At 46.7% G+C, this 14,428-nt stretch overlaps 1 protein-coding gene across 5 annotated transcripts in view; it reads left to right on the forward strand.

The window, feature by feature from the left end:
• Positions 1-140: 140 nt before the first annotated feature.
• Positions 141-14,428, forward strand: part of LOC135115544 (cell adhesion molecule Dscam1-like) — an 18,508-nt gene continuing 4,220 nt past the window's right edge. Inside the window, exons 1-21 of one of the 5 annotated variants that reach the window (XR_010276017.1) lie at positions 141-281; positions 671-820; positions 1,208-1,345; positions 2,493-2,683; positions 3,071-3,177; positions 3,881-4,059; positions 4,510-4,653; positions 4,926-5,081; positions 5,635-5,846; positions 5,974-6,049; positions 6,157-6,301; positions 6,715-6,842; positions 7,217-7,334; positions 7,796-7,914; positions 8,522-8,716; positions 9,014-9,160; positions 9,396-9,548; positions 10,091-10,277; positions 11,130-11,320; positions 11,735-11,885; positions 14,077-14,191. Coding sequence is in view for 2 of the 5 variants with exons in the window: in XM_064032410.1 (XP_063888480.1) it covers positions 697-820; positions 1,208-1,345; positions 2,493-2,683; positions 3,071-3,177; positions 3,881-4,059; positions 4,510-4,653; positions 4,926-5,081; positions 5,635-5,846; positions 5,974-6,049; positions 6,157-6,301; positions 6,715-6,842; positions 7,217-7,334; positions 7,796-7,914; positions 8,522-8,716; positions 9,014-9,160; positions 9,396-9,548; positions 10,091-10,267; positions 11,130-11,320; positions 11,735-11,885; positions 14,077-14,191 (2,966 nt within the window). In the remaining 3 variants the exon portion in view is untranslated. Of the gene's footprint in view, positions 282-670; positions 821-1,207; positions 1,346-2,492; positions 2,684-3,070; positions 3,178-3,880; positions 4,060-4,509; positions 4,654-4,925; positions 5,082-5,634; positions 5,847-5,973; positions 6,050-6,156; positions 6,302-6,714; positions 6,843-7,216; positions 7,335-7,795; positions 7,915-8,521; positions 8,717-9,013; positions 9,161-9,395; positions 9,549-10,090; positions 10,278-11,129; positions 11,321-11,734; positions 11,890-14,076; positions 14,192-14,428 lie in introns of all 5 variants that reach the window. The other 4 variants (XR_010276018.1, XR_010276019.1, XM_064032410.1 and 1 more) reach the window with 4 other exon arrangements.

Below are 14,428 nucleotides of genomic sequence, written 5' to 3' on the forward strand. Positions count from 1 at the left end.
TTCTTGCAGCTTCCCTGACTTTATGAATCAAATATTTTCCCTTGATGCTAAAAACTTACGTATCTCAATCAGTCAGTCAGGCAGTCAGTCAAGCAGCCACCTCACCACTCACTCGCCCACTGTCCTTACACTCCACCAGAGCCGCCGTGGTTCGGTGTGCGGAGTCAGCGGCAGCAGGTGGTGGTGGGCGGGGCGGTGACACTTAGTTGTGAGGCGCATGGAGACGACCCGCTCACTCTAACCTGGAACAGAGGCGGCGCTCCCCTGCCCCCTCTGCCCAGGTGAGTAACCCCTCCTCTCTCTCTCTCTCTCTCTCCTCTCTCTCTCTCTCTCTCCTCTCTCTCTCTCTCTCTCTCTCTCTCTCTCTCTCTCTCTGCTTTGTTCATTGGTTTTTTTTTTTTTGCCTTTTTTCGCTTTTTGCTTTAATTTTCTTCGTCTCTCTTGTTTTCTCGTCTCTTTCTCGCCGTCATCGTCGTTTTTTTTTTCCTTCTTTTCATTCTTTCTCTGTCTTCTTTTTTTCTCCCTTTATATCCTTTTTCTACTCCTCGTCTTTGTCTTCCTCCTCCTCCTCCTCCTGTTCTGTCCTATCCTAGTTGCCCAGACAGCCTGTACCTCAAGTTGTGTTGCTGTTTGGACTTCCTTTGTATTCCTCCTGCTGCGCCTCCTTCAGATACGAGGTGTCAGATCGAAGCACGGATGGCGGGGCGTGTGTCAGAGCTGGTCCTTCGCTCCACCCACATCACAGACACTGGCACTTACACCTGCACGGCCTCCAACACGCACGGCTCCCTCACTGCTGACTTTCATCTGCTCTTGCAAGGTGAGAGAGAGAGAGAGAGAGAGAGAGAGAGAGAGAGAGAGAGAGAGAGAGAGAGAGGAAGAGAGAGAGAGAGAGAATGATGGATTTTTACAAATGATGATGATTAATGATATCTTAACTTTTATTTACTTTTTTCATGCAAAGAGAAAAGTATTTATTGACGCTTGCAGGAATGAAAGAGTGAGAGAAATTTAGAAATATATTAGTTGTTGAAATGAGAGAGAGAGAGAGAGAGAGAGAGAGAGAGAGAGAGAGAGAGAGAGAGAGAGAGAGAGAGAGAGAGAGAGAGAGAGAGTCACCCTTTTCCCTATCCTCCTCCTCCTCTCATTCACCTCTCTTCACCACTACCACCACCACTTACCCCTTACTCTCTCCCCCTCTCCCCAGACGTGCCCGCCTCTCCGTCCGGCCTCACGGTGGGGGAGGAGGGGTCCCGCCACCTCACCCTCTCCTGGACGCCCCCGGAAGACTCCAACGCCCCCATCACTGCCTACATTATTAGTTTCGACGCCCAACACTCCCTCAGTAAGGCAACACTACTGTTCTGCTTCATTTTTCTATGCATTGTCTCAGTTTTTTTTTAGTTACCCCTTGTTTTTGTTTCGTTTTCTTTGTATTATTGTTTCTGTGTAGTTCGCGCGCACACATTCTCTCTCTCTCTCTCTCTCTCTCTCTCTCTCTCTCTCTCTCTCTCTCTCTCTCTCTCTCTCTCTCTCTCTCTCTCGAACATATTTACTTTCGCTTTTTTTTTTTCTTCACTACTACTACCACTACTACTACTACTACTACTACTACTACTACTACTACAATAATAATAATGATAATGTAACTATTTTTCACTATCTTATTTTCACCCCCTACTTTATTGCTGCTGTTTACTTCCCGAGTTTATTCATTTATTTTGTGTATGCACCTTGCGTGAAGGGAGAGGGAGGGAGAGAGGGCCACAGAGATTTAGGAAGGTAATATTCTCACTCTCCCTCCTTCCCTCCCCTCCCTCCTCTCCCTCCCTTCCCCACCTCCTTTCTCACCCCTCTTCCCTTCATTTCCGCCTCACGTTCCTCATTTGTTTAGTTTTCGTTTCTTTATGATACTTTTCATCACGGGGACTACTAGCCTAACTTGTCTGAGACCGAGTACACTTTAAGAATACTTTTAAGTCATTAGGGAGCTTTAAACCAAGGTAAATTTGTGGATGAGATAGGTGGAAATAGGCAGACATGTTTCATACAGGGACTGCCACGTGTAGGCCTAATGGCTTCTTACAGCATTTCCTTGTTTTTATGTCATTTTAAATCTGTCAAGTTTGAATCAATTATTCTTTGCCCTACTCTGATTTCTGACCCTGGGAACTTTGCTTCTCTTGGTAGTGTGTTTCAGAGCTTAACTTTATCAAGCTTCAGTCGTTTTTATCAAACCTGAATCCTTTTTCGTATGTCTTGGGGAGAGTTCTTTTAAATGCATCGAACTTGAACCCATTATTTCCTGCCCTGCCCCAAATACTAAGAACTTTGCCTGTCACGAGTCCTTAAACCAGTTGAACCCCTTCTTTTTATATCTTGGGAGTGTCCTTTTTAAATCTATCAAGCTTGAATCCATTATTTCTTATCTTACCCTAAATACTTACCGAGAACTGCCTGTCACGAGTCCTTTAATCCTTCCTTCCTTTCAGTGGTAGGCAGCGCGAGAGAGGTAACAGTGGAGGGTGACCAGAAGAAAGTACGACTGGAGGGTTTGCAGCCTGCCACCACCTACACGCTGACAGTGGTGGCGGAGAATAGAGTGGGCCGCAGCCAGCCCTCCCCACCCCTTACAGCCTCCACGCACGAGGAGCCGCCCACAGGACACCCTCAGAATGTGGTGGTGTGTGGCTTGCCTTGTCTTGCCTTGGGTTGGGTTGGGTTGCTCCTGAAGGGAATATGTTTTCACCCTGTCAGTAGCACTCCTCTCTCTCTCTCTCTCTCTCTCTCTCTCTCTCTCTCTCTCTCTCTCTCCTCTCTCTCTCTCTCTCTCTCTCTCTCTCTCTCTCTCTCTCTCTCTCTCTCTCTCTCTCTCAGTGTTACACATGAAACGAATTATGCCTGGTTTACTTACTCATTTTTTTCTGTCTCATTATTGCCCATGAATAAACCATTACTCACTCACTCACTCACTCACTCACTTTTCTCTCTCTATTACTCATAACAAAGTATTAATTCATTCATGTACACTCCCTCCCTCCCTCCCTCACTCCCTCACTCATTCACTCAGGTTGTGCCAGTGTCCTCCACGGGCCTGCAGGTGACTTGGGAGCCGCCCCCTGACAACCTGACCCATGGCACCATCCTTGGGTACTACCTGGGCTTCAAAGACGACAGGTGAGTAAGTGATGGGTATAAGTGGTGGGTGAGTGATGATTAAAGGGTAAATTTGTTGTAAGTAATGAGTAAATGGTGGGTTTTTGGTAAGTGATGGATTAGTAGTGGGTAAGTGAGGGGTAAGTGGTGAGTAAATGATAAGTGATGAGTAATTGGTTCAGGAATTAAAGTATAGATAAGCAATGAGAAAATGATGAATAAGTGATATTTAATCAGTGAGTAAGTGGTGGGTAAATAATGAGTAAGAGAGACAACTGTACTATGAACCAAAAATATGAGTCACTGATGAATATGAAGACTGCCGACCAGTGAGGAGGTGGCCAATGAATAAGTGAATGAGTACTTACCCTGTAAATGATAAGAAGTGAGTGAAAATGAATAAATAAAAAGTAAGCAGTGAATAAATGAGAAGAATTATGTAATATTAATGAGTATGAATGACATCTCTCTCTCTCTCTCTCTCTCTCTCTCTCTCTCTCTCTCTCTCTCTCTCTCTCTCTCTCTCTCTCTCTCTCTCTCTCTCTCTCTCTCTCTCTCTCTCTCTCTCTCTCTCTCTCTCTCTCTCTCAAAATCTCTTTCTTTCTCTCCCTCCCTCTTACCTTCCCTCCCCTTCTCTCCCTCCTCTTTTATCTCCCTTCTTCCTCCTTCCCTCTCCCTCCCTCCCTCCTTCCCTTCCTTCCTCCCTCCCTCCCTCCCTCCACAGTGAAGGGGAGGCGGGAGCTTACAACTTCACCACAGTGGGCGGGGATGGAGCAGGAGGAACCACAGCAACCCTCTCTGGCCTGCGCCCTCATGCCAGCTACTCCGTGGTGCTGCAGGCCTTCAACTCCCGGGGGGCAGGACCTGGCTCGCCACCCACCCACGCCACCACACTAGAGGACAGTAAGTGTGTTTGTGTGTATTTACCTAGTTGTGGTTTATGGGAGGGGAGTAATCTCATAGTATCCTGTCTCTAAATCTATCCAGTTTGGTGTGTGTGTGTGTGTGTGTGTGTGTGTGTGTGTGTGTGTGTGTGTGTGTGGTGTGTGTGTGAGAGGGGAGGAGGGAAGAAGGAAGAGAGGAGGAAGAGTAACTGTAAGGACAAGTCTAAATGAGATGGTGATTGGCATGTATACAGACATTAAACTTCTCTCTCTCCTCTCTCATCTCTCTCTCTCTCTCTCTCTCTCTCTCTCTCTCTCTCTCTCTCTCTCTCTCTCTCTCTCTCTCTCTCTCTCTCTCTCTCTCTCTCTCTCTCTCCAGACATCCTTATAATAGATACAGTAGTTTATTTACTCTCATGTTTGTTTATCATGTTCACTATCCTTCACCTCACCCCGTCTTCCCCCACAGAGCCCAGCGCACCACCTGGCCACGTCACCTGTGAGAGTGTGACCTCCACCAGCCTAGTGGTCACCTGGTCGCCACCACCACCCCGTGCACGTAATGGCATTATTACCAACTACAGGCTCAGCTACACCCTCCACCCACCCCATGGTGCGTGTGTGTGTTTGTGTATGTATGTGTGTTTAGTCTTGTCTGTCTACCTTTGCTGTATCTGATTTATGAGTAGTGTAGCAAGACAGACAAACAGACAGATAGACAGGGAAACAAAGACAGACAGATAGAGAGACTTGTAGTAGAAGTAGCAATAGTAGTAGTAGCAGTAGCAGTAATAATAATAGTAGTACTAATAGTAGTAACAATACCCACAACAACCACAACAACAACAACAACAACAACAACAACAACAACATCCTTTTCTGCAGGAGGTGGCGAGGGTGGCAGTGTGATGCAGGATGGTCAGCGAGCCACCCTGGACAGCCTGACACCCTGGACCAACTACAGTGTGACAGTGGCAGCCTTTACCAGGGCAGGGCAGGGTGTCTCCTCCCCAGCTGTCATTTGTACCACAGAGCAGGATGGTGAGGGCCTGAAGGAGGGGCAGAAGAAGGTAGAGAGAGAGAGAGAGAGGGAGGCTGGAAATTAGAGAGGATGGGATAGGATAGAAAAGATGAACTGAAGGAGTGGCAGAAGGAGGGAGAGACAGGGAGAGAGGTTAAAAATTGGAGAGGAATTGATGGGATAGGATAGATGAAGTGAAGGAGGGATGGAAGTAGGGAGACTAGTGAAATCTGAAGGAGGCACTGAAGGAAAGGCAGAAAATTGTAAAGGAGTGATAAATGGGTCAGAATGAATGTAAAAGAGAGGAATTAATGATAAATGGAGGGCTGAAGGAGTAACTGAAGGAGGGATGGAGAAAGAGAGAGAATCTAATGAAATCTGAAGGAGGCACTGAAGGAGAGGCTCAGAATTGTAAAGGAGAGGAAAGGATCAACTGAAGGAGTGACAAAGGGAGAAAAAATGAAAAAAATAATGAAATCTGAAGAAGGCGCAGCAGAAGAGGCTCAGAATTATAAAAGATGCACTGAAGAAATGCCAGAAGACACACATCACCATCTCTTCTCTCCCCAACAGTCCCAGAGGCACCAGCTCGTGTGAAGGCTGTGGTGTCAGGGCCTCGAGGGGCAGTGGTGTCCTGGGCACCACCGTCACGTCCTCACGGTCGCATCAGCCGTTATACAGTGCACTGGCAGCCGGCAGGGGGACGTGGGGGCCCTCACAGTCGCCGGGTGGAGCCAAACCTCACCCACCTGTCCCTGCATGACCTGTCCCACACCACACATCAGGTCAGTCACAGAAATCTTTGCCTTTATATTCTTGGAAACTAATGAATAATGGTATCTATAGAAGTAAAGTGCATTTTTTTTCCTCCTTCTCCTTCCTGGCCTCCTCTAAAGCATGTATTTCTTGCAGGTGTGGGTGACAGCCTCCACCAGGATGGGTGAGGGTCCTGCCAGCCCTGTGACACTTGTTAAACCCACACATACAGGTAGGTACACACACACACACACACACACACACACACACACACACACACAAGCTCAAATTTCAACTTCACTTATTTACCTCCCTTTCCTTCTTTCCATTCTGTATCAGTCCCAGCTGGCGTGTGGTCAGTGGGTGGAAACCTGACAGCGGCATGGAAGGAGGACATGAGCCTGGCATGTGGGGCAGTGGGTGTGCCAGAGCCTACCTTGATCTGGACTCACCTTCGCAATGTGATCTCCGACAATCATGAGAGGTGAGGCAAGGGTGATACTTCTCCTCTCTCCTTTCCTCTTCCTTTTATTGGGTCTTGAATGGTATAAGGCACTTAACAAGGGTGACATAACAAGGTCCTCAACAGTTCAAGTTTGATAAATTTGCATTTACAAGAGATTAGAAAAAATGCATCTGGAATAATTGTGGAAGATGGTTGGAATAGACTCAGTAATCAGGAATTGCTAGCACTGAGTCTTTTGGGAGTTTTAAAAGATTACACGAATTTATAGATGAGGACAGTAGGTGGAAATAACCACATTTAAAGCAAGAACTCCCCTACTTGTAGACCTGATGGCTTCTTGCAGCTTTACTTATGCTCTTGTCCTCTTACTTCACCCCCTTCAATTCCTCCACATCACCTGACTTCTGCTTACCCTCACTTCACCCCGACAGGTTCAAGAAACAGCCTGATGGGACTTTGACACTGGCAGACATACAGCGCAGTGACAGTGGTGACTATGTGTGCACTGCCACCAACAATCACGGTGTGGACACTGTCATATACAACCTAACTGTGCTTGGTGAGTGTGTACATGTGTTGAAGGAACGGGAGGATGAGTGTGTAAGTGGATGAATGTGTAGGAGGATGGATGTATGCTGTAGAAATGTTTGGGGTTGATGTATTTGTGGGTGGATGTGAGTGTGGGTGAGAGAGAGGGAGAGAGAGAGAGAGTGAGAGTGAGAGTGAGAGTGTTGTGTCCATTAAACCCCACACTCCAAAACTCTCTCTCTCTTTCTCTCTCTCTCCCCTTTCACTCCCTCTCCCTTTCCCTCTCACCATCTCCCTCCCCCTCCCTCCCACTTATCCATTTACTCAGCACCAAACCTTGACCCAACAAAAGTTTAAACTCCCATATATATCCCTCACCACCTCCTCCTCCTCCTTCTCCTTCAGTGCCTCCATCAGCGCCTTCCCTGCACGTGACAGAGACCACAGCCTCATCCATAAGAGTGCAGTGGAGTGTGGAGGATACAGGTGGAGCACCATTGCAAGGTGCAACATTGCATTACCGGTAAGGCTCTTGGTGATGGTGGTGGTGGTGGTGAGTGAAAAATTTTGTTGTCATTCAGATTTAATGCTAAGAAACACAATTACTTGATACAAGATGGTAGGTGTAGTAGTAGTAGTAGTAGTAGTAGTAGCAGTAGTAGTAGTAGTTGAGAGAGGTTTCAAAATACTTTTCTTATAATTTCTGAATACTCTTTTAAATTTTTTTGTTACCCTTGGCCAAATTCTTCCTTACATACGTAAAATATAGTAGGAGCAGTTGTAGTAGTAGTAGTAGTAGTAGTAATAGTAATAACCTTTTTTGACACAATCCACAACAGCAAACTTATAAAATCACATCCATATATTTTTTTAAATTCAAATCAGCACTACTAATACTCCTTTTTCCCCTGCTTTTAACCCCACTACCCCTCCTGTGTGTATGTGTGTGTGTGTGTGTGTGTGTGTGTGTTTGTGTGTGAGCAGGTCTGAGGGGGGTGAGTGGATGACAGAGGAGGTGGGGGGAGAGCATCGATCTTACACAGCCACCGGTCTTCGCTGCGGGACTCTACACCACTTCTACCTGACTGCCTACAACTACATAGGTGAGAGAGAGAGAGAGAGAGAGAGAGAGAGTGTGTATCTTATAAGTGACACAGGGAAAGTTCTCAGGGTCAGTAATCAGGATAGGACTGGAAATAATGAGTTTAAGCTTCAAAGATTTAAAAAAAAAATTATAGTCTGGAATTGGTTCTCACATACAGTAATAAGATTGTTTGTGCTTAGTCATTATAGAGCTTTATAAAGGGAAGACTCAGATAGATTTATGGTTGATGATTAAGTGGGAATAGACAGGCATGTTTGGTACAGGGACTGCCATGTGTAGGCCTGATGGCTTCCTACACTAGCTGTTATGTGCATTTTCTTATTCTTCTATGCTCTTATGATCTACCACACACCTTTCCCTGTTCTTTACACCTGTTTTTTATGTTCTACCTCTTGCTTTAGTTCTTCAGACACCAGTTATTGTGTTCTCTCGCACCTCCCTATTCTTCACACACTTATTCTTGCACTGTCCCTCACACCTTCTCCCATTTCTCACAACTCCCCCATTCCTCACACACCAATTCTCACACCCTCCTTCACACCTCCCATTCCTCACACATTCCCCATTCTTTTTACACCCTTCCCTATGCCTTCCTAACTCCACAGGCACCAGTGCAGCGTCACGCACAGAACCAGCGCGTACCAAGGGGAGGGCACCTGAAGCACCTCCGCAGTTCCAGTTTGTGACAACTAACAGCTCCCAGGCCACACTGTACCTGGCGCAGTGGGGCGACGGAGGCTGCCCCATCACTCACTTCTCTGTGCAATACCGCAAGGCTGACTCCCGGCACTGGACTACAGGTGAGAGAGAGAGAGAGAGAGAGAGAGAGAGAGAGAGAGAGAGAGAGAGAGAGAGAGAGAGAGTGGTTTTGTTTTAACAGTGAGATCATGTGGTGCAGAGAGAGATAGAGACAGATACAAATACATGAATCTCTTGAGAAATTAATTTTTTTTGTTTTATCAATCTGTGTGAGAGAGAGAGAGAGAGAGAGACTGTCACCACAACCACACATCCATCTCCCTGTCACCTCACTCAAACACCACCTCCACCTCTCCACCTTACCCACCATCCTCTCCCCCTTATCCACCTCCTCACAGTGGGTAGTGAGGTGCCGCCAGCGAGGACCTATGCAGTGGGAGGGCTGGAGGCTGGTGTGAGGTATGAAATGCGCGTCACAGCCCACAATGCAGCAGGAGCCACACCAGAACATTACTCCCTCACCACGCCGGGGCTGGGACTGGCAGGTGTGTGGATGGAGGGTGCTTGAGAGGATGTGTTTACCTGGTTATGCTTTATGGGAGGACAGTACTTATGTTGTCCTGTCTCCATACTTGGGTCTTGGTCTGGGAAATGATCACCACTATCACCATATCACGTCTCCCAAACATTTAAAAAAACTCTTGTGAACAGCTTGCCATATTTCATAACTACACCACCACCACCACCATCACCACCACTAACTGTCTCTGGGTCATGCAGCAGGTGTGGGTGCAGGCATGGGAGGGACAGGGTGGGGTGGTGCTCCCTCCTCGGCCCCTGTCTGGCGTGACCCCCGAGTGTTGGTGCCCGCCGCTGTGTCTGCCCTGGCGCTGCTGCTCACTGTCACCACCGTCTGCGTCTGCATCAGGAAGCGTGAGTGTGCTGGTGTTGTGTTGGTGTTGGTGTTTATTTGTGTGTTTTCTTTGTTTATATTTATTCATTTATTTTATTTACTTATTATTATTATTTATTTATTTTATTTTTTTTAATGTTTTCTAGTTTTTCTACTTTGATTTTTTTTGTGTGTGTTTATTTCTATCAATGTTTATTTCTCATATCTATTTCACGTTTCCAGTTTATCTGCTTTCATTTCCTGTGTCTTGTAGTTCATGCGTTCAGTTTATCTTACAATAACTTTTCATGGATATACTTTTCCGCTTCTCATTTACATTCATTCACAGACCTTTTAATTTGACTCTGCATACATAGAGCACATACATGTAAACCCAAGTCCATTACAACAACAAAGAACAAACAAGTAATAGCAGAATTACCACCAAGCAGAACCCTATGAAGAAATCTATGTAAAAAAAACATTGACAGCTTTTCATGACTTATTGCCTTATTAACCATTCAGAATTATTAACCTCCACCTCTCTCTCTCTTCATCTCCCCCCTCTCCCTCTCTCTCCCAGGGCCTCAAAGTAGTGCAGGGCAGGAGGGTGGGGGAGATACTGTACCAGCAGATGAGGACAAGTCAGCACTGCAGGCAAGAGAGGAACAGCAGGGGCAGTACACCACTGTGCGCCGTCCAGCCCCCACTCCGCCCCAGCACCACCACCACCACCACCCCCACCCTGCTGACACCACCGGTCCGAGGGGGTTGGGGCTGTCTGTCCTTCTGTCTGTCTGTCTGTCTGTCTGTTTGTCTGTCTGTGTCTGTCTGTCTATTTGTCTGTTTGTTTGTGTGTTGTGTGAGTGTGTTGTGTTTGTGGTTTGGTTGTTTTGGTTTGTGGCTAGTTTTAGTAGTTAGTGATAGTGGTAGTAGTAGTAGTAGTGGTAATAGTAATAGTAGTAGTAGTAGTAGTAGTCTGTAAGGCTGTAGAGAAATTTTGAACTAGTTTCTGGTACTCCTTCTCCTCCTTCTTCCTCTTTCTCAAACTCTTACTCTTTCTCCTCTTTTTCCTCTCCCTCCTCCTCCAGCAACATTAGTAATAGCAGCAGCAGTGGCAGCAGTAGTAGTAGTAGTAGTAGTAGTAGTAGTAGTAGTAGTAGTTATAACAACAACAGCAGCAGTATCAGTAGTAGTAGTAGTAGTAGCAATACTAATAGTACCAGCACCAGCACTAGCTATGAAATTATCACTTCAACTTAATTTTGAAATCACAGTACATAATTGAATTGTACCCACATATTTTGTCACCACCACTGCCATTGTGGTAGTATTCCCCAGCCACTCTGAGATGCACAATGCAACACTGCAACACTAGTGAGCCGCACTGACCTGTAGAGCAAGGCTGTGGTGGAGTGCTGCTTTGTATACACCACACTGCCAGACACACTGAGAGCAATACCCTTCTGTGCACATGTCAAGCTGGCTTTGCATCTTGAACACACACTCACACACACACACATAGACAAATAGATAGATAACTTATTGACTACAGTACACACACACACACACACACACACCAAACCAACACAGCACCTTTCTGACCCAGCCACCTCCCACAGGCGACTACAGCGAGGAGGAACTCTACCCCTACGCCACAGCCACCTTCCAGATGAGTGGCGGCAGTCCCCCACCACCCGCCCCACCCTCACCGCCCACCCACGGCCACCACCCGCAGCCCCGTGCCCAGAAAGCCTTCACTGCTCTCGTGTACCAGGCGCCCTCACTGCACGATGTCGATTCCCCGAACCTGGTGAGGACGCGCACACACACGCACACACATCTCAGCCAGCCTGCCTTCTCCTAACACTGCATAAAACTAACACATCTGTCCACAGCCTGTCTTTTCTCCCTCAGTGTGTTAATCTCTGTGTCTTTCTGTCATCCTAACACTGCCTTAGTCCCTGCAGAGTGAAAGAAAGAAAGAGAGAGAGAGAGAGAGAGATGTCTGAGTGTGTTTATCTGTCTCTCTGTCTCTTCAAACATGCCCCCTGTCCCTTCCTAACCCTTCCTAAGCCCCTGCAAAGTGAGAGAAAGAGATCCTAATATATGTCAACATGTCTCTCTGTCTCCCTGCCTTCTGTCCCTCTCCTAACCCTTCTTAAGCACCCTACAAGAGAGAGAGAGAGAGAGAGAGAGAGATCTGAGTGTGTCTATCTCCCTGCAGAGCGAGAGGGAGAGGGATGCCAAGAGGGGAGTGGCTCGAGGCTACACTTACCAGCCAACCGAAACAGAGGATTATGGGAGTGTGCTGGAGCCGACCCCCGACCCCCGCTGTCCCCCCCACCACCGCCGGCCCCCCCGCCACCTCAGGACCAGTAGGTTTGTTCCTCCACCAAGACCATAAGTGTGTGTGTGTGTGTGTGTGTGTGTGTGTGTGTGTGTGTGTGTGTGTGTGTGTGTGTGTGTGTGTGTGTGTGTGTGTGTCTTGTTTCCGGCAGCCACACGTGAACCAGTAAGGAGTTTTCAGTTATGTGAGTTTTTTCTTTTTTTCTTTTTCTGAATTTAATGTGGTTTTCTTTTTTTTCTGTCTTTTTTGTTTCTCTCTCTCTCTCTCTTTGCCGTTTTTGTTTCTCTTTTTGCTAGTAATATGATTTTTTGGGGGTATTGTTCTTTGTGTTTTGTCTCTGACTTGATTTGGTCTCTCTCTCTCTCTCTCTCTCTCTCTCTCTCTCTCTCTCTCTCTCTCTCTCTCTCTCTCTCTCTCTCTCTCTCTCTCTCTCTCTCTCTCTCTCTCTCTCTCTCTCTCTCTCTCTCTCTCTCTCTCCTTAGATAATACCCATAGTGCTTATATCTAAAATAACCCCACCATTTATCCAACCTCTATATAACATCCATTTATATATTTACAATTACCTCAGTTTTTTTTTTTATCCCTTTTCTAATCTACATGTTTCTCTCACTAACTACAAATAGTTAACAGCCCCTATTATAATGGCTACTTGACTTTACATATGCTTAACTCTAAAAACTTATATTAAAAAGTGTTTTGCTTTGTACCAACCTAATCTCTCTCATCTCTGTGTGTGTTTTGCAGAAGCTAAACACTTATTTGCTTCAGTGTTGCTTTCTAGCTGGCCTTGACTTTGTGCAACCCAAGTGCATATGTGTGTGTGAGTAAGTGTGTCAGGGTTAGGAAGAGTGGCTGAGTGAGTGAGTGAGTGAGTAAGTTGTGTGTGTGAGAGAGTAAGTGTGGAAGGTTTATATAGAGTAGTTGTGTGAGCAACAGTAACTGAATGAGTGTGTGAGAGAGTGAGTCAGGCTTAGGTAGAGTGTCTGTGTGTGTGAGTGAGTGAGTGTTTGTGTGTGTGTGTGTGAGAGAGAGAGAGAGTAAGGGTGTCAACATTGCAACAGACGCTCTCTCTCTCCCCTCTTCCTATTCATATCTCCCTCTTTCCCTCCTTCACTCCTCCTCCTTCACATTCCCCCATCTACTCCTCATCTCTCCTCCACTGACCTATTCCTCTCATGTGTATGTGTGTGTGGCAAACAGAGGAGGACCTATAAGACATCCTTAGGTACCTCTTTTGGGCCCCCTGGTCATCACTAACATGCATGCCAGAGCACATCTCAGCACATCTAAGCACCTGATGGCAGCACACACAGCAGTCCAGCACTCAGCACCAGGCAGGGTGGAGGGATGGAGTCACAACTACCACTTGGCTCCACTCCACTCCACCTTCACTGCTGTCTTTCTGTGTTTATAAGGCATTGTGGGGCTCAGGCTTGAAGGAGCTGGCCACTTCTTCTGACCGGGAATATGATAATAGTGGGACCTGTATACACTGTCAATGAGAAGTGTGTATTAGCTAAGGGGTGTTGTATAAATGCATAGTATTACCAATTAACTGTATAAGATTTTAGATTAGTTCTGAAGAGGGAGTAAAAGCAACTGTAAGGATCTGGGCAATCAGTATTATCTTAAGAATTGAGCTGAGGAACTGTGGTCTGGCAAGTTAGTTAATAGTCTATGCAAACACACTATGCAAGAGATAGTTACTGAGGGAAAGATGCAAACCGGACACAAAATTCAACATATATAACACAATTGGCGAGAGAAAGTCAAGTGAAACGTAAATCAAAGAGAAGTAGTTGATCACTCAGTCAGTTAGCCAGTGTGCCAGTCAGTCAGTCAACAAGAGGACAGACAGGAAACAGATACAAATGAATCATGAACCAAAAAGAAGTAAAGAAGTGAACATTCAGTCAGCCAGCCATTCAGTTACCTAGCCAGTCAATCACACCACCAGTCAGTCACTCAGTCAGTCATCCAGCTAGCCAGCCAACCAATCATCCCACTAGTCAGTCAGTCAGCCAGCCAATCACCCCACCAGTCAGTCAGTAAGTCAGCCAGCCAGCCAATCACACTACCAATCAGTCAGTCAGCCAGCCAATCACCCCACCAGTCAGTCACTCCAAGCCGAGCCTCCCAGTGTCCTCCCCTCTCTGTGGTGTGTGTGAGTGTGTGTGCCCCTTGTGAGTGTGTGTCTCTGTCTCACCGCCGCACAGGGCCACCCGCAGCGTGCGCTTCCCCTAAGGCACCACACCGCCCCCTCCACCACCACCACCACCACCACCACAAGGCACCACAGCAGCACACTCTCCGCCTGGCCCGCCACTCAAGGTACTCCACCACTCCACCACCTCCACAATCACTACCAGTACCTATCCCACCACCACAACCACTGCTGCTACATCCTACTTCTCAACCAACATTACTATCCATTATTCCACCACCACCACTCCACAACCACAATCACTATTGCCACCAATTCCATGACCTTCCCTGCCTGTTAATCTAATACCTAATTCAGTTTTATTCATCCTGCCCAAGACTATAAGGCAGTTCTTTTTTAATGTA

The sequence above is a fragment of the Scylla paramamosain genome, chromosome 29, assembly GCF_035594125.1.
Source record: "Scylla paramamosain isolate STU-SP2022 chromosome 29, ASM3559412v1, whole genome shotgun sequence".
Classification (NCBI taxonomy): Eukaryota; Metazoa; Arthropoda; class Malacostraca; order Decapoda; family Portunidae; genus Scylla; species Scylla paramamosain.